The 21989-nt window shown below is 44.6% G+C and overlaps 2 protein-coding genes across 3 annotated transcripts in view; one reads left to right on the top strand and one right to left on the bottom strand.

Annotated features, from left to right (window-relative positions):
• The window catches only part of RNF150 (ring finger protein 150), an 89287-nt gene extending 77156 nt beyond the window's left edge, over positions 1-12131 (bottom strand). For both annotated transcript variants that reach the window (XR_014538436.1, XM_083571531.1), the window contains exon 1: positions 10729-12131. Coding sequence is in view for 1 of the 2 variants with exons in the window: in XM_083571531.1 (XP_083427657.1) it covers positions 10729-11263 (535 nt within the window). In the remaining variant the exon portion in view is untranslated. The remainder of the gene's footprint in view (positions 1-10728) is intronic.
• The window catches only part of ZNF330 (zinc finger protein 330), a 33108-nt gene continuing 22044 nt past the window's right edge, over positions 10926-21989 (top strand). Inside the window, exon 1 of the mRNA XM_083571792.1 lies at positions 10926-11063. The gene's annotated coding sequence lies outside the window, so the exon portion shown is untranslated. The remainder of the gene's footprint in view (positions 11064-21989) is intronic.

Here is a 21989-nt window from a genome sequence, read left to right as displayed (position 1 = left end):
ATAGTAATTTATGCTACATGTTGTATATTGGTATTTCCCACAGTGGTTTAACAGTCAATCCCTCTTCACAAAGGGACTCTGAGTGTATTGTGGCTCTGTGAGGTAAATGGGGGGGGACGACGACCTCCTAACAACTCTTAGCACCATTGACACTCAACAGATCCTAGGATTATTGGGAGGGAAGCCACGATTGTTTAAAGTAGGACACTGCTTTAAATGTATAGTGCAGATGGGGCCTTGCTTCTGGCTAGTCTGGGATAGCATCCAACCTTGAAGTTCAAAATAAAATAAAAAATATGGTATTGCAAAGCTCAGTTTGCATGGGAACAGGCAGTAGCTCAGAGACAGAGTGCATGCTTTTTGCACAGAAGGCCTCATGTTTGATCCCTGGCATTTCCAGTTACCAAAGAATTAAGGAGTAGGTAATGTGATCTACCTGAGATCCTGGAAAGACACTACCACTGCCAATCAATTAGCACTGGGCTAAATGAATCTGATGGGACTCGGGTGGCACTATGGGTTAAACCACAGAGCCTAGGACTTGCTGATCAGAAGGTCAATGGTTTGAATCCCCACGACAGGGTGAGCTCCCGTCGCTCTGTCCCAGCTCCTGCCAACCTAGCAGTTCGAAAGCATGTCAAAGTGCAAGTATATAAATAGGTACCGCTCCAGTGGGAAGGTAAATGGCGTTTCCATGCGCTGCTCTGGTTCGCCAGAAGCGGCTTAGTCATGCTGGCCACATGACCCGGAAGCTCCCTCAGCCAATAAAGCGAGATGAGCACCGCAACCCCAGAGTAGGTCACGACTGGGCCTAATGGTCAGGGGTCCCTTTACCCTTTACCTTTAAATGAACCTGACCTGGTATAAGGCAGTTTATTGAGTTATTGAATATAGTCCTCCAAAATATGTATATATATATATATATATATATATATATATATATATATATATATCTGAAATCAAAGTATCTATGCTGCAGTTGGATTCGTGCATATGGCATTAAGTCCTCCCAACCTGCAGATGTACAAAATTATATATAAGTTGTTTACAGGCCAAAAACAAAACAAAAACAGAGACTGTGGTTTATGCTGACTGCAGTTGTGGTGCCATACTTTGTGGGCTGCAAAAGTTACCACAAAAATAAGTGAAGTAGGAATTAAAACCTCTATAAACTTTACTTAGCCTTTTTGTGGGGTTTAATGCATTTCATTTCTTTTTTCCTAAAAATATAAACTTTAAAAAGACCCTTCTATTAGGGTTGGAAAATCCTTGGTTTTTAAAGAAAGCTTGGGGGAACATCTGGCATAGGAGAGTTTCAATTCAGTCAGTAGGAGAAGTTGGATGTTTAAGATTCTGGAAATCCTACGCAACCCTATCATCTGTGATTCTACATTCCTACTAAATGTACAAATTCAGGTAGACTGAGAGTTACTGCATGCATTTTTTAAAAAAAGAAAAGTGCTCTAAAAATAAACCCAGATTGTGAAATCAAGATACAGCTACATGAAACCCTTTCCCCCCAAAATTAAAATAGCATTTCTCATAGTTTGTGCCTAAAGAACTTTCACATGGTTATTGTTCCTCAGATAAAATGGAGGGGGGAATATGAACCCCACCTTGAGCATCTTGGGGGAAAGGCAAAATGTAACAAAAGCAAAAAATAACTTCATGGTAATCTTCCCTGTAAAAACTGATATTATTTCACCTACACTCAGGAATTTTCAAAACCTAGAACAGAAGACTTTCCTCTTAATATACTATTAGCATACTGCAGTCAATTTAATGAATATATAGCACATTCCTTCCTTGTGATTTTCCCAATCACAGGAACCCTTTTTTGGATGTGCCAAAATATCATAAATATCTTATCAGAGCATCCTTATGTAGAACAAGTGCATTTCAAGTTTTAAAAGTGTGATGGCTTTTACTGAAGTAATGGGCACTTGGGAAAGTTGCCATCTCTCACCTGTACAGATTTGTGTGCCATGATTTACATGTATAACATGAATATTAATTATGTATAGTGATTTATATTATGAATATGCAAAAGGGGGTGCTAAATTAGCATCTCTCATTTGTGCCAAATCCAATAGACTCTCCCTAGTACCAGCCAGGCACCCAAAGTCAGCAACAGGCTACTGTTTAATGTCAGGAAAGACAGGAGACTTATGCCAATATTTAGCCTTTAAAAGCACTGGCCCCACTTCAGGGGTGGGATTCGAATCTTCCCTATTCACTTGCGATTATTGAGAGAACTCCAGTTAGGTTTCTTTTCCTCCAGGCTATGAAATTCAGTGGGTTACCATACCTGATCTGAGGCTCCCCTACACCTTTTTCAAACAGCACAAGAATACTTGCTGAAGACACATGTCATAGGTATAAACACAAACAGGAGGTAGAAACCAGGTAAGAAAACCTTCCCCTGCCACAAAGAGAGGGATGGTGCAAGCAACAAGAAACTGAGAGACCAATGTCTCTTTTGTTCTATGGCCTCATATAATGTGGAGTTGAGTTGGCTTCAAGTGCAAAGCTGAAACGAAAACACCAAAGCTAGAACAACCAGTTCACTAAAATAAAATGGTTTATGAGAATGAATACACAGAAATTTTGAGAAAAGCGAGCACCAACGTGTCCTCCTTTGAGCAACAAACTTCCTTTTTGGTTTTGCATGCCTTCATTTCCCCTCTCCATAACTTTTTATAGCTCTACACCAAAGCTTCTGCACCAAAGCCACAGTTGCCATACTATCCTTCCCTCTTACCCATTTGACAAATGTATGAATCATAAAAACAAAGGCTGAAATGTATAACCTTTCCACTTTAGTCAGCACATACATGCATACACACACACACTGCTGGAAAAAGTAATTTTTCTACCTTCTTAAAACTTCCAAAGATTCTGGCCAACAACAGCCCCCACAAAAACACCCAGAAACCTCCCAAACCATGACTGCTATGCTTGATTAAAAAAAAGAATTAGAAAAGTCTGGTTCTGGGTACTTGGGGTAGGATTGGGGCCATGAGAACAGCTCACTTTAATTCATTTGTAATGGCCTAGACCACTTTTTGAAATTTAGGGCACAAAGCTTGCCCTTTTGAGAATGTGTGGCCTTTCCCTACACCCAACACTATGACTGGATGCACACACAGTGCCCATTGAAGCTCTCAGGGTTGCGTCAAATGAAGTTGTCCCATTAGCAGAAGGACTTCTGCCTGTGCAATGGGACTTCCTCTCCCTTTCCTCTCCCTGTGCCCCCCACATCTGCTTGGGATTTTCTACAAACCCTCCCGAGCAGATTTGTGGGGAATGGGAGGTACAAAGGGGGAGCAGGAGAGGAAATTCCATTGTGAAAGTAGAAGACCCTTATACTGAGGGATTGCTCTGTTAGATACAACCCTTCGTTTCTCCTGTCCAGGGCAATAGGCTCTCTGACCCGTCCCTTAATATTCAAATTGACTATAAGTTTCCCATGAATGCATAAATGTTTTTGCCTGCACAAGCATCCATGGAAATGGAAGGAGGGGGAGAAAATGTGGAGAAGCATTCCATTGTAATGCATTCCACATGAAAAACAAATGTGGAATACATTATGTCAAGAGCTAGTAGCTATGAGGGGAGTCGTCGCAGCAAGCATCAAAAGGAGGCAATGCTAGGAATGGTAGAAAATGCTGACCATGTTTGCTGGGAAAGGAATTCAGGTTTACACAAATAGGTATAAACTGCTATTTTAGAAAAAAATCAGAGCTGAGGCATTTAGCACTTCTCTGGGATGTGCCTGCATTAAACCAGTTTATGGCTGGTAGTCAGCAGTGAGCCTTCAGACTTTGCCTTGGGACTTTAGCTGAGACTGCTATCAAGGTGAAGCTGACAAAAAGCTTCTTCACACTTTGTCAAGAGCAAGGGTAGTTTATTTGTTTGATCCTTGGAGGATCTGCAGTTAACCTGTGGTCCTCCAGATATTGTTGAGCTCCAGCTCCCATCAACTCCAGCTAGCATGGCCAATGGTCAGGGATGATGGGAGCTAGAATCCAACAGCACAGAGAGGACCGTAGGTTAACCAAGGCATGGTCTAAAGAGTACAGTAGATAGTTTCAGTTCCAGCATAAGTAGCCAATCAGGAAAACACATGAAAGGCACCAATGTCAATGTCAGCTTCTGTCCTGGAGTGACCATATTCATGGTGTTACCCTTAACAGCCTGGGACCAGTTTACCCGAAGAATCCCATTACCCCATATATCAGGCTTCCTCAACCTCAGCCCTCCAGATGTTTTGAGACTACAATCCCCATCATCCCTGACCACTGGTCCTGCCAGCTAGGGATCATGGGAGTTGTAGGCCAAAAACATCTGGCGGGCCGAGGTCGAGGAAGCCTGCCGTATATGCACATTCAGCCACTTCAATCTGCAGAACTGGCATTTCTACAAGTTTCGCATGATGTTGTTTCTGCAGTTGCAAGGAGTCACTCCTTCAGTGTGGCATCACCTACACTGTGGAACTCCCTGCTCATTGATATTAGGCAGGCTCCTTCAAGCAGCTTCAGGAAAACATTTTTCTTGGGACTGTACCACAAAGTGGGGGGGGGGGAGAGGTTAACACCCCCCCTCCAAGGATGCTACAGTCCCAGTCAGGACCACCCATTTGCTACCCAAGTCACTCTGTCAGTGCATCCACACAAGCCCAAACTCTCCAGCACCCTGCCTCACTGCAGCACTAGCCAGGTATGCTGCAGCAATGCCAGTGTTGGGAAGGTGGCTCTGTCCCTCCACACTGGCCACTATTGAATACATATTGTGCAAATGCAATATTTTATTTGAAAATAACACCTCAGCTAAAACACACAACTATTCTCCAAATAAAATATATCCGGAAGTCCTAATCACCCAAAGTCTCAGGTAGCCTGTACAGTAACTGTTGTATCACAGTATTTCTGTAGGAAGTTCTGATTTCCTTACTGCGTGCCTTTAATACCCCAGTACATATGCACATTTACTTGGAATGTCCTATTAAGTTTCATGAGGCCTAGTAGGGATAAGCTGCAGCTACATACAAATCTTGTGCTGAATCCGGATACCTCGGAGAGATTCTTGGCTTCTCCAATGTGTAGCAGTATCCGCACAAGCCAGGTGCTCTGAGTTAGAGGAGACACTGTATTGCGAATCACCTCGTGGCACCTTAGTGACTCAGATGCAAAAAAACGAAAGAAACAGCCCAACCATGCTACAGACAAGGGTCTGCAAAATGTGAAACTATGCATCTAAGCTTTCCATAAAAGGAAAACACAGGTACAGCTTTGCAAAATCAAACTTATGCCTCTAGCTTAAGAAAATGCCAGGATCTTGAATGGGAAGGGATAGCTCATTCATGACTGACTGGCCTAGCGTGCAAACAGCATCCTTTCCACAAGGCACCTGCACTCTCCAGTTCTAGTGCTTTGGAGGGAGGGATGCTGAAGGAATATGCACTTTCTCACTATTACTTCTTGATCTTTTGCTGTTCTGTTCTACAGAGCAAAATACATCAGAAAGAGTTTTGATGAAGTTTGGTGGCATCCTTCCCTTAGGCACCCTTTTCTAATCATTGTCCAACGTCTTTGATCCTTAATTCCATTCTGATTTTATATGTTCCAAGTGTTCTTGTTCTCCTGAGCAGTGCGTGTGAACAGTCTGGTCCCTTGCTCACCATTTTGCCTAGAGAATAAGGCATAACCCTTCTTAAACACACAAAATTCATAATTAAATCCTTTCTAGCAAGAAGACAAATGAATCCTGGGAGAATTTCTGTGTGTGTAATAACCTTCTTGCTGTGCCTCCAGGAGGCGTCTACCATTTCCCCAACACACACACTCATTCCCTGGCAGGCACACCTGAACTCTGATTAGCTGGAAACTACTTTAGCCTTTAAGCCTACTGTGGGTCCTGAGCCCTTAAAATGGGCCTTGGCCATACAGACGTTGTCCCTCTTGATTTCCCCAACCTGCAACTGATGCGTGAAACTTCCAGTGCCAGAAGTAGAAGAAGAAGAGTTTGGATTTGATATCCCACTTTATCACTACCCGAAGGAGTCTCACAGCGGCTAACATTCTCCTTTCCCTTCCTCCCCCACAACAAACACTCTGTGAGGTGAGTGAGGCTGAGAGACTTTAGAGAAGTGTGACTAGCCCAAGGTCACCCAGCAGCTGCATATGGAGAAACGGGGAATCGAACCTGGTTCACCAGATTACGTAAGTCCACCGTTCTTAACCACTACACCACACTGGCTCTTGACCACTCAGTGCTCAGTGACCACTGAGAGTAAGTTCGCAATGTTCATTTAGATAAAGTGTAGGATGATTTAAGACCACTAGTCTGGTGCAGTGTTTTATTTCAACTCTGAGCTTTGTACCTGCTATTTCTCCTCCACCCCCCTTTTTTTACTTCTACAGTGATACCTCGGGTTACATACGCTTCAGGTTACATACGCTTCAGGTTACAGACTCCACTAACCCAGAAATATTACCTTGGATTAAGAACTTTGCTTCAGAATGAGAACAGAAATCGTGCGCAGCAGCAGGAGGAGGCCCCATTAGCTAAAGTGGTGCTTCAGGTTAAGAACAATTTCAGGTTAAGAACGGACCTCCAGAAGGAATTAAGTTGTTAACCCGAGGTACCACTGTACTCAATTTGAATAAACTGCTTAATTGGATTTCTGGGCTGTACTGATTTTGGCGCACACTCGGCGGCTGTTTATCCTCCCACCATGTGGCTTAGGCTGCTTGGGGCTACACTAGGGGTTGTCAAAGTGATTGGATGAGCAGACAGGAGACAGGCTGAAGTTGCAAAAAGTCTCAGAAGTCAGCTGGCTGCTCTCCAAGACTCAAGGAGATCACCGTAAGGCAGTGGGAATCCCGCACCCTTGGCATTAGGTGACACAGAAAAGGGTTGTGGCAGCAGAGAGAAACTACTGCAGGTTCCCTAAGGCTATGAGCCTGCCCTTCAAGTTTGGTACTGAAACAGGGGACCATCCTACTGTCACAGAGTGCAATGCTTTAGTTAGCCTTGTAGTTTGGAGGCCTTTGTTTCTGAGCAACTTTGTGCAATATTTTTCAATAAATCCAAATAGTTTTTTAAAAATTTGTTTACAGTGGTAGCTCGGGTTACATACGCTTCAGGTTACATACGCTTCAGGTTACAGACTCCGCTAACCCAGAAATAGTGCTTCAGGCTAAGAACTTTGCTTCAGGATGAGAACAGAAATCATACTCCGGCTGCACGGCAGCAGCAGGAGGCCCCATTAGCTAAAGTGGTGCTTCAGGTTAAGAACAGTTTCAGGTTAAGTACGGACCTCCGGAACGAATTAAGTACTTAACCCAAGGTACCACTGTATCACTCAACCTCTTGTTTTTAATGATATTATTTCTCCCATGTGTGGTCATGTCCCAAGTGATTATTTTCATTTATCAGCCATGATTGTTATTAATATTACTTAGCGCTTACTGTCCTTGTGTGCCTCTTTTCCACATACACACTAGGGTCTTTTACTGAAGTACTATTTTGTGTGAATAAACACTCACTGCTTAAGCAGAAAAGTACCACACAACAATAACACACACATTTAGCAAAGTGTGTTACCCCCATCTACCTTGTGCCTGCTCAGGGGCAGTGGGAGAGATGGCTCTCTGAGGGCTCCACCCACTAAGCTGAAATGCACCTTCTCTGTTGTAGCCAGAAATAGTGATGACATTCAACAGCTGCAAGTTCTCTCTCTCTCTCAGGCTGGCAGAACTATCAGTGGGAGCAAACAGCAGAGAATATGGGTTTGCTTTGCGTTCGCAGCAGAACCTAGATATACAACCTGCCTGCTTTGTAGGAAGCAGCTAAACAGGGAGAAGCTTCCAGGGCACTATACCACCTGAGCTGTCATCACACACCTGTAAATGATGGAGAGAGCCAGGGCAGGACTGCACTGCTGGTGCACAAAAGTCACATACCCTTGTTCCCACCACCAACTTGATGTTTTCCTCACTGTCACTCTGCTGGACACATCCCAATCTGGCAAACAACAACACTGGCACAGCTGGGAGGGTGCCATGACCGACAGGATTTCGGGTGGGATAAGTATATGGGTCCACAAAGAGCAAGTTTCCAATGCTCACATTAGCCTATTCCTCAAATCAAAAGACTTTGTTTGCAGCTCTATGTGCAGTAGAACCAGTAGCACCTCTCTAATGCTGCTGAATTTTTGACCACAAACAAAACCACAGGGAGGAAAAAGAATCCCTTTCAGTCTTCAGTCTACACACACTGTCAACTTAAAGGAACCTAGCACAAAACCTCCTAGGCCCATTTGTATGTAATTTGGCAGGTTTCACACCAAGGGGCACTTCTGCTATTTTCAGATCAATCGCCCACAAAACACTAGCAGAGGCAAACTGAATCTCTCTGAATTTATTGTTCTATTGTCAGTGTGCTGCCCCAGCTTTTTTTGCCCATTACTAACTTTCTATGCTACTAGTGACCAATAAGCATAATAAATCTTTCTTTCTTTCTTTCTTAGCATCCCCAAACTGCAAATGCTGTCCTTATGAGGAATCTGCAGTAGCTATCTTTCTTTGGTAGGATCCATCCCCTTAGAAGGGACTACCATGCCTGCAAATTTTATCCATTTCTGCAAAATATGAGAACTATAAAATGTTATTCTAAAAAAAAGAAAAAAGATTAAACTTTAAAAGGCACCTGCCACAAAAAACACTATTGATTTGCCTGTAATTTGTCAAATTTTATTCACTTTGGAGGGGCTATTATGCCCACATAAATCATGTATCTCTTTCAAAAGGAATAACATTGGAACATTTTTTAAATTTCTCAACAGTGCATAGGTGAGAACAAAGCCTTATTTTTCTGAAGAAGATTCAGACCCTGAGCTGAATCACAGAGTCTCTGAAGTCCTTTGGACCAAACTGGGCTGTTTCCATAGTGCCAACTCAAGGTCCAACCAAATATTGCGGCTGGTATATTCCCTACCTGTCAGGGTCTACAACTTAGTAATTACTGTTAAAATAATGCTAATGTTTTGCTACCAAACTTTCCTCTAGGTTCCCCTCTAAGGAGGAACAACTGCAACCCCAATCTAAGACCCATTGAATTTTGTGGTTCTTACTAAAGAAGAAATATATTTAGCTAGGGTGATTTGCAAGATGTGTACAACCCAAATTCAAAAGTGGCATTTTGATTCTCCATAGCGTGGTATTTTGGAATAATAAGCAAGTAGCTCTTGACCATGTAGGGCCCTGCCCCCAAACAACTCTTGGTGTTTTCTAAAAACACAACATTTTCAAATGCTGATAATGAATAAGAGCACATGTTCATCACACAGCCTGTTCTTGCATACTGATATTTTGTAATTATTTTTGTTCCATATGACAAACTGGAATATATCCAAGAGCACCACCACATAAACATATACACTGTGTGTGTTGCAAAGAAGCCTTAGCAGAATTCAAAGAAGCCTAAAAGTGGATTTAAAAATTGCATGTGTGCATACTACCTGAAATTAGACAGTAATCCGTGTCACAGGAATTGCAGATATTGTACTAAGACTGCATTTTCCAAGTAAAATCTTCTAATAGTAATTAACCTAATTGTGTTCCTGGCATCCTGAATAGCTCATTCTCTTGACACAGTGCTTGCACAGCCAGAGCAAGCGACGGCAAAGAAGCCAGGAAAAGGCTTACAGCAACAGCACTATACACAGAAATCACAAACCTCCTGGGATTCGGGAAGTGGCTTAAAACACCAGAACTTTCAAACTTTCCCAGACATATTGAAAGGTGCTGTTGTATCAGCCCACTGTTTAATCAACATAGTTCAACCATTCATTACAAAGGGCTGCACCCGCAAGCCCAAATGTAGCATGAATGAATTTGAAGGAACACAGAAAGTAATGTGCACATCTCGAATGGCCACTGAAAAAGGCTCAGAGTGAAATCAAATGGCAGGATATGTGAATGTCCTCCAGATGTGGTTGGACTCCAGCTCCCATTATCCCTGACCATAGTCTATGCTGGCTGGGATTGAGAGGAGTTTGGGAGTCTAAGCAACATCTGGAGGGCCACACATTGCCCTTTCCTTCCCTGCACCAGACACACTAACCTCCCATTCCCTATTGCCAAGATGCCCATCATTCCAGCAGGTTTTCCCCTTTCTGGGGTTTCCCTTCTGCCTTGTACCTGTCCTCTTCCCTTTTGTCTCCCACCTGGTTGGATCCTTGACTGCTACAACCTTTCTCCCCCTACCCTTCCCAAAACAGCTGACCTGCCTCCCCTTATTACTTTCCTGCTCCCCTGCATTCAAAAGCTGTCCTTGCATCCCTTGTCATTTAGCTTCAAGCTATTCAAAGGCCAGCTCTTAGATGCGCCCCATCACTCACTCCACTAGCCTTCCCCTTTTTCCCCCAGCTCAAGAAGGGGGGGGGGGGCAAAGAGAGAGAGAAAGAGAAATAGCCAAAAACTCATCTTATGGCGAGGCAAAGCACACAGCGCTGCCTGCTTTTCACCCAGATCCCAGGATGTTATTAACCCCGGCCACGGCCATTGGCTTGGCTATTAATAACATCCTGGGAGGCTGGTTGGGTGCGATGGTCCAAGGAGGGGTGCGATGAAGCTGTCCAGAAGGGAGATCCTCAAACCGTGGGACTTTTTGGGGAGGGGGGTGGATGTGGCTCAGCACCCTCCCCCCCCAACACCCGCTCACCTGCGGGGGGCATGGTGATGGTCTCGTTGGCGTTGCTGGAGCCCACGTTGTAGACGACCACGGCCGAGGCATTTTGCGCGGCGGCGTGCCGGATCTTATCCTTGTAAGTGCAGTTCCCCTTGGGGACGAGCGCGATCCAGATCTTGCCGGGCCCGGGCACGGCGAACCTGGCGTTGGGGTCGCAGGCTAGCCGGTCGGCGGCCGCCGAGGTCATCACCACCTGGCCCCAGACGTCGTGCTTGGGCGAGTGTTCCCCGTAGCGGCCGCACTCGGTCTTCTCGCTACGCAACTCCCCGCCTGCGCCGCCGCCGCCGCCGCCACCAGGATCCGGGTAAGTAATGTTCACGAAGGCCGTGTACCACTCCTCTTTCTCGGCCACGGTGAAATCCAGGCACAGCAGATGCACGAAACAAAAGGAAAGCAGCCATGTTGAGAGAGCCAGGCTGCGGCACGCTTGGATCACGGACATTGCCATCTTCGCCTCCTGCTCCCGCTCGCCCCCCCGCCGCCGCCGCCGCCGCGCGCGTGTCTGCATGTGGGGGGCGCGCGCGCGTGGAGAAGGCGCGCGGGGACACGCCAGCCCGGGCGGAGGAGGCAGGCGGCGCGCCCTCACCTTTGCAACCCGCTCGGCATTCCCAGCTCCTCTGCTGGGCGCGCGGGGGAAAGAAACAAAAGCGGACGGCGGCGCAGCCTCGCTTGCCGTCGGCTCGTCCTCCTCGCTCTCGAGCGGCTTAAGAAGGGCGGGCGGCCGACTGGCTGGCTGGCTGGCGCGCCCGGCCAAGCGGGTCCTTTTCAGTGCCAGCTGGGCTCCCCAGAGACGCGGGCGAAGCCGGCCTCTTCGCAGCTGAGGGAAAAGCCCCCGAGAGGCAGCGCGCTGCTCCGGCGGCCTCTCCGGCTCTGGAGCTCCCTCATCCCCCCTCGCCTTGCGGGCTTCCCAGCCGCCTCACGACAGAGGAGATGTTTTGTTTTGGAGGGTGGGGGGTAGAAGGGGCGGGAAAAGAGGGGAGCTAAGGTTGGAGGGGGGAGCGAGGAGGTCGAGCGCAGGAGGAGCTTGCATGTGATGTCAAGAGCTCCCGCTTGCAGCTGCTCGGCTTTTGCGAGGCTGGTCTCTCGACTCCGAAGGGAAGGAAGGACGCCTGCCGGCAGACAGAGGGAAGGCAGCCTGCCCGGGCCCCCTTTGCAGGAGTGAGGAAAGGTGAGGAGCAGCGAAGCCCGCTTGGTCCCCTCTGAACTGGGGAGCGTTCACCAGGCCTCGTTCGAATGAGTCCCCGCAGGTGGGAGAATGGACTGCGCCCGCGCGGGAGGGAAGGCCTCTGAACGTCTCTTTCTAGAAGAAAATCTCTGCGAGGAGACAACTTGTCTCAGCAGAACAAAAGGCAGATCGAGAATTTTCAGCCTGATATACTGGGGTGATTTTAAGAAAATAAAGTAACTTCCAGGCAGGTATTGTTGTTGCTTTTAAAATGGTGTTTATAGGCAGTGCTTTTTTTCTTTTTTAAAAAAAATTTAGGGGTACTCCCATTTTGACTCAAGAAGATCACCATTTTATAGTTCAAATCGGGAAAAATAAATACAGTAAATGGACAAAAGGACAGAGATTCATAAAATGTTTAGGGGTCTGTGTATCCCCAGTAAAAAAGCACTGGTCATATGGAATATTTGGGGAGGAATGGCAAGCCATTCCTTCGAGTTTGAAGTGGTATGTTCCACTTTATCACCTTGGTTCCCCCAGGGAGCTCATTCTGCTGCAGGTCATAATGAGTGCAAGCAGCATGGTAAGTGGATTTGCACCAACTTATCCCAAACTGCTTCACTATCCTGGTAACTCTTCAGTAACCATTCATACAAGCTTTCATTCACTGTTATCCCTTGATCTCTGCTCACTCACACTTTGAGGTTTTTTTTTAAGAAACCCTCACCCACTGGACAGAAAAAGCATTGCCAAAGCATTTGTAGCTGGTGTAACATTGCTTTTGCACAAAAATGCTCTCCCCCCCTTTTTTAAAAATGGGTAAGAGGGTAAGTGGAGGGAGGTCTGTCCACAAATCTTAGGAATGAACCCACCTAGGAAAAGTGTGCAGTCATCAGATAGAGACCAGATCCTAGACAAAATGGGGAAGGAACAGAATATAAATGCAGGCTGGGATTGGTTCAATAAATCTATACAGTGGTACCTCGGGTTAAGTACTTAATTCGTTTCACAGACCCATTCTTAACCTGAAGCTGTTCTTAACCTGAAGCACCACTTTAACTAATGGGGCCTCCTGCTGCTGCCGCGCCGCCGGAGCACGATTTCTGTTCTCATCCTGAAGCAAAGTTCTTAACCTGAAGCACTATTTCTGGGTTAGCGGAGTCTGTAACCTGAAACGTATGTAACCTGAAGCATATGTAACCCGAGGTACCACTGTACTGCTCTTTGCACTTGTTTGCAAAGCTTGCAGAGAGGAGGACACAAAGAAATCTGGGGGGGGGGGGGAGCAGGTGCATGTGGACAGCCCAGGGCAATGAGTTACATGTCTGGAACAGCCATCGCATCTCGTACATCAGCTTTCCTGTATCTTGCCATCACCTTCAGTGCAAGGGTCTTCAATGCAGCAAATCACACATTCAGCTGTGTGACTCACCAAACAGTGAGTCATCCAGTGATGCATGTGTGAATCAGCCCTCTGGGAGCCACAGCCAAGGTTTCCTCGTGTGTATTCATAGGCACAGCATGGGATTTCTGCTGTTAGTCAAGGACTGTAGGTGGCTACAAAACCATGTCTGCAGCTGATCCACTTTCCAAGCTCAAGTTTTAAAGACTTGTTTCTCTCCCTACAACAATGAGGTTAGGCACATAATTGCATCTTTTTTTTGCTATCAGAAGCTACTCAACAAGCAGGAACATATGGAGTGTGGGGTTAGTCTAATCTGTGGCAGAAAAGGGGGAAGAAGAAAAAGCTGGTGAAACAGTGAGATCCAGTTGCAAGTCCTCTTAGTGTTGAGGCAACCTCTGACTGCCTCCCATAGCCACTAAGACTGCAGTCTTGTACACATTTACTGGCAAGTAAGCAGTGGGACTTAGCTTTGAGTAGATATGCCACTTTATTAGTTTATGTTTCATTTTTTTAGATGGCCACAACAACCCACGTTATCAAGCCTCTTCGTATGTATGTTGAACCATTACAATAAATCCCTTGTCACCCTTCTCATAATACTCGCATTGTATATATGATGATAATATAAATGTTATGATGTGGTATCCTTGTCCACCTTTCTTTGCTCTCTGCTTCTAGTAACTTCATGGCTCTTACCAGTGCTTAATTTCAGCCCCAGATTCAGCCCTGGAAATTTTCGAATTGTCAAGGCTCAGTTCAGGAATGCAGGAGTAAATAATGAAGATTATACCTCTGATCTCAGTAAAATCCCAGGGAATCCTTATACAACTAGGACTGGTCATGAAGAACTCCATTAACTGCCACTGTTCTATTATACACAGCTGTGAGATAATCTTTGGCCCGAATCCAAAACTGCTGCTCCTTCTCCAGCCCTAGCCTAGCCACATCCTCACCATTGACAATTATTGTACTATAGTTGCTGACTGTCCGCTCTATTTTTCCATTATGTTCTTTGGGCTTGAGATTCTGATTCAGCCTTCTTTGATCTGGCTATCCACAGGCCACATAGAACACCAATGACACAATGGAAGAGATAACATCCCTCTTTGTGTGCATGTATATAGCTTGGTCTCCTTTATCTGCCCAGATGTTCATGCAGGTCATGCATTTCTAAAATATGGAAGCAGAACAGCAACAAGAGGAAGAGGAAGTAGTAGTAGAACAACAACAACAATCAGATGTATTGATTGGAATAGATAAAAGAAGACAAAGAGTCTTCTTTCTCCAGAAGAGCAAAAAAGCAAAGCACTTCAGTTTTAATTTCAGCCACCTCCACCAAACCTTTTGGAGAAGCATCACAACTGGACCATGTGAGCTCCGCATGGGTGTGGATCCTGCTGGTGGCAGTGATGGGCTTTGGTAATACGGCGCCTTGGGCAAGGACAAAATTTGGCGCCCCCTCTAAATATTTCTTATTTTCACAACAATTCCATTTGGTACAGTTGCTTTTTAATGAATCTCCTCAGTAGGTACCCATATAAATATAGGTTTGTTGTTGTTTTACATTCCTTGGCTCAGTGCCCTGTGGGGGGGGGCGGGCAACCACTCACACACACCCTAAATCTGGTGCTGCTGGTGGGATTTCAAGTGCTGCATGAGGGAGGTCTTGGTTGCTTTGCTTCCATTCTCTCATCTCAACAAGAGGGGAAGAGTCAAGGAGATGATGGGCTGGGGACAAGGCTACGTGGGGTGGGGGAGAAGAGGAAGTGACCAGAGTGAACTGATGCCACGGGTTGGATGGAATTCAGCCATGGGCCAAGCAATGGAATAATAAACTGGGATTATTTATTGAAATATTCATATGCCACGCCTTCATTAAAAAAAAAAAAACCCAGCAAGATGGTCTACAGCATACAAAATTACAATAAAAACACCAGTAAAAGCATAAATAAAAAGAAATGCACATTGCAAAGGCCTGTCTGAATAACATCGTTTTGAGAAGACATCTAAAAGAAGGCAAGGGTGATTCCTGCTGAACGTCTATTGGCAGGGAGTTCCACAGAGCAGAGCCAGCCACGTGAAAGGCTTGGTCCCTTTCAGAAGCCAAGCGAACCTCAGGGTTGTGAGGAAGCACAAGAAGAGCCCCATCAGTGGATCTTGGTGATCAAGGTGGAGTGTAAGGAGACAGGCAGTCCTCAAGGTATTTGGGCCCAAGTTGTGTAGGCTTTTGCGCATTAACACAAGAGCTGCAAACCTGGCCTGGTAGCAAACTGGGAGACCAGCACAGCTCTCTCAGAAGAGGTGTGACATTTTGCCAGTAGCCTGCTTCTGTGAGTCGTCTGGCCCTTGCAGCTTCTAGACCAGATACAAGGGCAGCCCTACATGAAACATATTACAGTAATCAAGTCTTGAGGTTACCCCAATGCATGGACCACTGTGGTCAGACTATGAGCAGTGCTTTAAAACACACACAGCCCACTGTATTGTTATCAAAGTTTCAAGAAGATGGAAAGAACAGTTCTTATGCAATGGCCAACAAAGAGGAAAGTAGAACAGCTCAACAGCCAAAGTAGGTGGAGAGAATAGTTTTTCTTTTCATATGTCATCTCTGAGCAGAGGGTGGGGGGTGAAGGAGTAGCATCAGTGGGAGGCAGCTGAGTCATAGTCCTTTAGCTGCCTCTAGAGCTACTGGTGGGAGCTGAGGCTTTCACGAAGAATGGGGAAAGGCAAAACCCTTGACTATTTTTAGTTCCTCCATCCCTGCCGATAGCTGCTGGGGGAAAGATATAGCTCGACATTTTACATTTGTTCTTCATCAAGGTAAAAGAAATATAGAATATTTATTTCATAAAATTATATTCCACATTCCAAGGAGAACCCTCACAAAACAGCTTCCAAAAAATGAAGGGTGTGTGTGTGAACCAATGGGTGGTATTCAATTAAGTATTACTCAGAGTAGACCTGCCTGCTGAAATCAATGGGCCTTTTTTAAAAAAAAAGTTTTAAAATATATATTGAATTTGCCATTACCTAAACATCGCCATCTAGTGTTGCATTTGTATAGTGCACTTAAAACATTATATTTGCAGCTGTATAGCTGAGTCCCCAGCCAAGTCTTAATTTTAGCGGGTTTCCTCTGTGTAAAACTTAGTTGAATTTGTTGCCATCTGTCTGTCTCAAGAGATAATGAAGTGTGCCTCCGGGGGTGAAGTCCAACTGTGCATTAGTAGCACCAAAGTGACCTTCCCAAGGCACAGGCAAGGGCAGTGTGTATGGAAGTCCTGGGCTCCCAGACGACAATACCCCTGTCTCAGCTTTGCTGATGTGGTCCAAAGGAAAGCAGAGTGATAAGTTTGAGCACCAGCTTGGCTGCAGGAGTTGCCAGAAGGAGGCGTACAAGACACCGTCCAACCATCTTAGGGACTCCACTCTGGATTTGTGTAGTGTTTCGTCCGTAGTCTTTTCTTCACCCGAAGATATCCAGTATAAGGCAGCAGAGGATTAGGATCAGAGTTTTCCTTCTCATGCTGGAACACTGGGCCAAAGCCAACCAAGTGAAATTCAACATGCAAGTTTTATTGAAAAGAACCAAAGGGAACTTCCTGTTTTTGCACACTAGCTTATCTAAGCAATGTGATTACTTGGTGTCCTCAGGATGGGACAATTCATTACAACAATTAATTCGTTATAGTGAATTTGGAAAATGTAAAACATAGAAATGACTGGTGAACTCCTGTCTGTCTAAAGACTTTTTTTTTAAGGTGTAACATTTACCAGGAGATGTGCTTCTCTGTATATTTGCTCTAAGAATACCTGGTTAAAGATGGCACCTACCTATTTAAATGTATAGTTGCAATCTCATACTTGCCTATCTAGATGTAACCCTGATTAAATTTGATGGGACCTACTGCTGAGTAGACATGTAGGGTTGCATGACTTGCTCCCAGTTAAGTAGTTGGGTGGGAGGGCAAAATTCAACCCTCTAACCATGGCTGTCTACTCATAAGCCAGTTCTATCGAGCCCAATTTACTCCCTGGTAAGTATATATAAGTAGGACGCGGGTGATGCTGTGGGTTAAACCACAGAGCCTAGGACTTGCCATTCAGAAGGTCGGCGGTTGGAATCCCCGCGACAGGGTGAGCTCCTGCTGCTCTATCCCAGCTCCTGCCAACCTAGCAGTTCGAAAGCATGTCAAAGTGCAAGTAGATAAATAGGTACTGCTCCGGCGGGAAGGTAAACGGCGTTTCCGTGAGCTGCTCTGGTTCACCAGAAGCGGCTTAGTCATGCTGGCCACATGACCCGGAAGCTGTACGCCGGCTCCCTCGGCCAGTAAAGCGAGATGAGCGCCGCAACCCCAGTGTTATGTTGTGGGCGAACATAATCAGACGACACAGCGATTCTTCAAACAGCTCTTCTTTATTCTGAGGCCAGAACTGAACTGAGCTTAATGGCTCAGTCAGCCTGCTTATATAGTGCTCCAGTACCTTGTTACTGTAACAACTTTCTAAAACCATCCAATCACTGAACGTCACTTTCGATCCTTCATTTGCATACAAACTATCCAATCACTGAACGTCACTTTCGATCCTTCATTTGCATAACTATCTATAGTATCCCCCTGCTGGCCCAGGGTGAGAACTTCAGTACATAACACCCAGAGTCGGTCATGACTGGACCTAATGGTCAGGGGTCCCTTTACCTTTAAGTATATATAGGATTGCAGCCTAAAGGGGACTTTTTAAGGAGTGAAATTGACTAGTCTCGATGCAAAGTGTGGAGAAACTCCTTTACAGCTTCATCTCAGGGGTGGTTTGTATTGTGTGGAGCAGATAATGGACATAATGTTCCTAGTCAGTTTCTCTACCTGTGAAAATCTGCTTTGCAAGCTAAAGTTAGAGTCACATCACAAGAGATGTGGTACCTTGTGGCATAGACATGGCTCTGACATTGATGCAATCACATTACAGACAACACTAAAAATCACAATGAGTCCAGCTGGGTGCAGGGAAACTCTATTTTCTCCAACAATGTATTGCAGTAGGAGTGCTGCAAAATTGTGACATTCCAGAAATATAAGCCCATTTGTCATATTCTAAACCAATCATCTGGAAAGGCCCAAAGTATTATTTAAAAGGCACCTATTCTCTACTCACAGGAGGAGCAAGCTAACCATAACTGATCAATCTCTCTGGAACACAACAGAGTATTAGCAGAGGTAATTTCCCGCTGTTCCAGGTGAGTGGCCTTAATTATGTTATGCCCATTTTTATTTCAAATTTTTGAATTTGAAAGCAAAATTGTTCCATGGTCTGCAGAATAGCCCATTATGGAATAAAGCAACTGTGAAAATGCCCCTAGAGAATGGAATCTTGTTAAAAAACGAGATCTTTATCCACCACAATGTGAACATCAAAACGAAGACTGCTTTACAATCAGTTGCGCACATCAGCCTGTGTGAGAAATGAAAGCAGTAATTTGAAGTTTCCAGCAGCCAAGGCCATGCAGAGGGGAAGTCTCATGGAGACAGAATTCTCAGAGAACTGGGAAATTAATGCCAAAGATTATTTAATGCTGGAGGCAGCGAGGAGGAAAATCTCGCCATGATTCATGTTGCAGGCACCAAGGAATTAAAAAGAGATTAGCGCCCTCCCCATGTGTCATTCACTCTGCATCTTCCTAGAAATCTTTAATGCCACCTTTTTTGAATGTGTTTGTTATGTGAGCATCCATCAGAATTAGAGGGGGGGGGAGAATATGCACCCAGATCACATGTAAAACTTCAAAAGTTATTTTAAACATGTGAAAAGATGCATGGTTTTTATGGATCTAGGAGGTGAGCATTCACATTTTTCAATTCATTTATCTTTTGATGGCGTAGAGTTGCATGCTCCAGCAGAGGGTCAATCATCCCCACTTGACCATAAGGTTCACTAGGTGGAGAATCAAGTCTGCCTTTTTGTGTTGGCCTTTTCCCCCTCCCTGAAGCAAAACCAATCCCTTAGGATTGAAGCTGACTATACGAAGGCTGCATTCAAACAGCATTCTCCCTCCCTATTTTCTCTTTTTTTTATTATTGGTTTTAATTCATTTTGCTACATCCAACATTAAAACAAGTGAAGAAATAAACATACATAACACATACATACAAAAAAGGAGTACATAAATAAAAGAAATAATAATAAAAAAACAAAAGAAAAAACATCACCTAACATAAAACACCAACTAACTAACTTACATTAACTAAATAACTAAATAACACACAACATTAATTGACTTCCCTTCATCTCGGTTTCAGAATATATTATATGATTTTTTATCTGCAGTTTCTTTTCCTCAAAAGACTCTTTACGTCACAAGTGTTACGTCACACCTACTGTGATTTTTAGATTTTTTACCTCCCTCCCCATTTTCTCAATGTTTCCCTAATTGTTCACTTCTGTATTATAACTTTTGCATGACAAAAAAAAAAAAATGCTCCCAGAAACATAGTTCATAGTTGGAATGCAGCACAAGTTTAGTGCCCAGAAACACCCCCCCCCCAATTTTCAAATAACATGGAAATGAGCACTACACATGCGCTAGAACCTGCTATATTTCCGGAACTGGCTTTTACCTTGGATGCATTCAGATGTGGTCAGGACTGCATTAATTTTTACTGATTATATTGCTGGCACTTCTGTCTCGTTTTCTAACATTTCTTTCGCACCACAGTACCTGATGTGCCGTGGAACTGTGGCTTTTTAACTACTACACCGGCATGTCATGCTAAATTTCATTTACACTAGTGGGTGTCGTGTGGCTCGGCAACAAATGTCTTTGGACAATGACACTATTCCCCCAAACTTTCTTTGGGTTCTTCTGTTCCCCCATGATTCATTCCTCCATGAAAGCAGCAGAGAAGAACTGAATGCCAGTATAGCACCCCAAATTCAGTCACCTCACTCCTGCAATTTCCAGATTAAGGGGGCTGCAAACAGTCCCCCCCCATGTAATCAAATAACACACAAATGTACATACATGAGCTATATTTCATTAGCTTTCTGAAAGTGGGTTTTATATCACATATTATGCAGAAATGAACAGTTAGGGAAACGTCAGGGAAATGGAACAAACTTCAGTATGACTGCAACCCACGAGAGGCTCATGGAACAGTTTTAGTTCATTTCATTGCTGTCTTGCATTATTAAAAAATAATTTCTGCCACAAATCAAATCCTATTACAAGGCTTGCTGACAAAATTCCTCAATGGGGAATCCCAGTGGGGCTCGCTGTCAGCACCGATCATCTGATTGACTCTTGCCAGCAAGCCCTGCTTGCAAAGGAGTAAGTGGGACCTCGCTTTAAGCTCCAGATCTTTCCTTTGGAGAAGGGTGTCAGGTGTGAGGCGGGTGGGTGCAGTTTGGGAGATATGTCATCGTGGGTCAATGTGGGGCCTTAATTATACACCTGTGAGTTAGAGGTTCCCCAAACCCTGAACCAAACTTGGGCTGCACTCCTGTGCAGTCTCACCTAGGAGTTAGTTCCATTGAACTCAGTAGGCTTGTACAGTGGTACCTCGGGTTACATACGCTTCAGGTTACAGACTCCGCTAACCCAGAAATAGTACCTCGGGTTAAGAACTTTGCTTCAGGATGAGAACAGAAATTTTGCTCTGGTGGCATGGCAGCAGTGGGAGGCTCCATTAACTAAAGTGGTGCTTCGGGTTAAGAACAGTTTCAGGTTAAGAACGGACCTCCGGAACGAATTAAGTACTTAACCCGAGATACCACTGTAATGCAGGGTCCCATGGCTGGTAGGCTACATACAATTAGAATAAAAACAGACTGTGTTAATAGCAACAACATTTTATACATTTTTTGTTAAGTGCAGAATTCTGTACTGAAATCAAACCGCTCTTCATTTGTATTATACAGCCCATCCTATGAAGCTGAGTTTGAATACTATTCCTGGAAGGATGAACGTCTCTATTATTTGTTAAAATCTTTGTTGTGCTGAGGTCCAGCCACTAGAGGGAGATGTTGTTCTATAATAGGGCTCTCGGATTACTTTAATTCTCTGCCTGCCATTTTTCAAAATCCCTCCAATTTGCCTGCCTTCAGTTTGCATTAGTTAATTCCCCACTAACCCTTGCTTGTAGCATTAGTGTTAGAAAGACATGGAGTCATAAGTACATTTAGAGCTGGACTTAAATCACTTTATTTAAAAAAGTGCTCTTATTTCTTGCGATTCTTCTCTGTGTGATACCTTTGTGCACACTATACATTTAAAGCACATTCCCCCCTCAAATAATTCTGGGCATGGTAGTTTGTTAAGGATTATTGGGAATTGTAACTCTGTGGCTGGTAAACTGCACTGCCCAGAATTCTTTGGGGGAAAGAACGGGCGTTGAATGTCCTTTAACGGTATTGTATGTATGAAGCCACACATGTATACACTGCAATCATAGGTATTAGCAAATGTATCACTTGTGCATTGCAAAGGATCCTGGAGGGACGCACTGTTCTCTGTGTATTCTTTCCCCCATTCCCCACAACAGAACTCTCATAGCAATGAATGGCAGCCTTTCTGACAGATGGGAGAAAGTAAAGGATGCACTCAGGGACCCTGCTGAGGTAGGATTGCCAGATGCTAAAAAGGACAGGATCCTGCAACTTTGCTAGTTG

Source organism: Podarcis filfolensis (genome assembly GCF_964270895.1).
Source record: "Podarcis filfolensis genome assembly, chromosome: 9".
Classification (NCBI taxonomy): Eukaryota; Metazoa; Chordata; class Lepidosauria; order Squamata; family Lacertidae; genus Podarcis; species Podarcis filfolensis.
The sequence above is the reverse complement of the archived record's forward strand: the minus strand, read 5'-3'. Positions and strand labels throughout refer to the sequence as shown.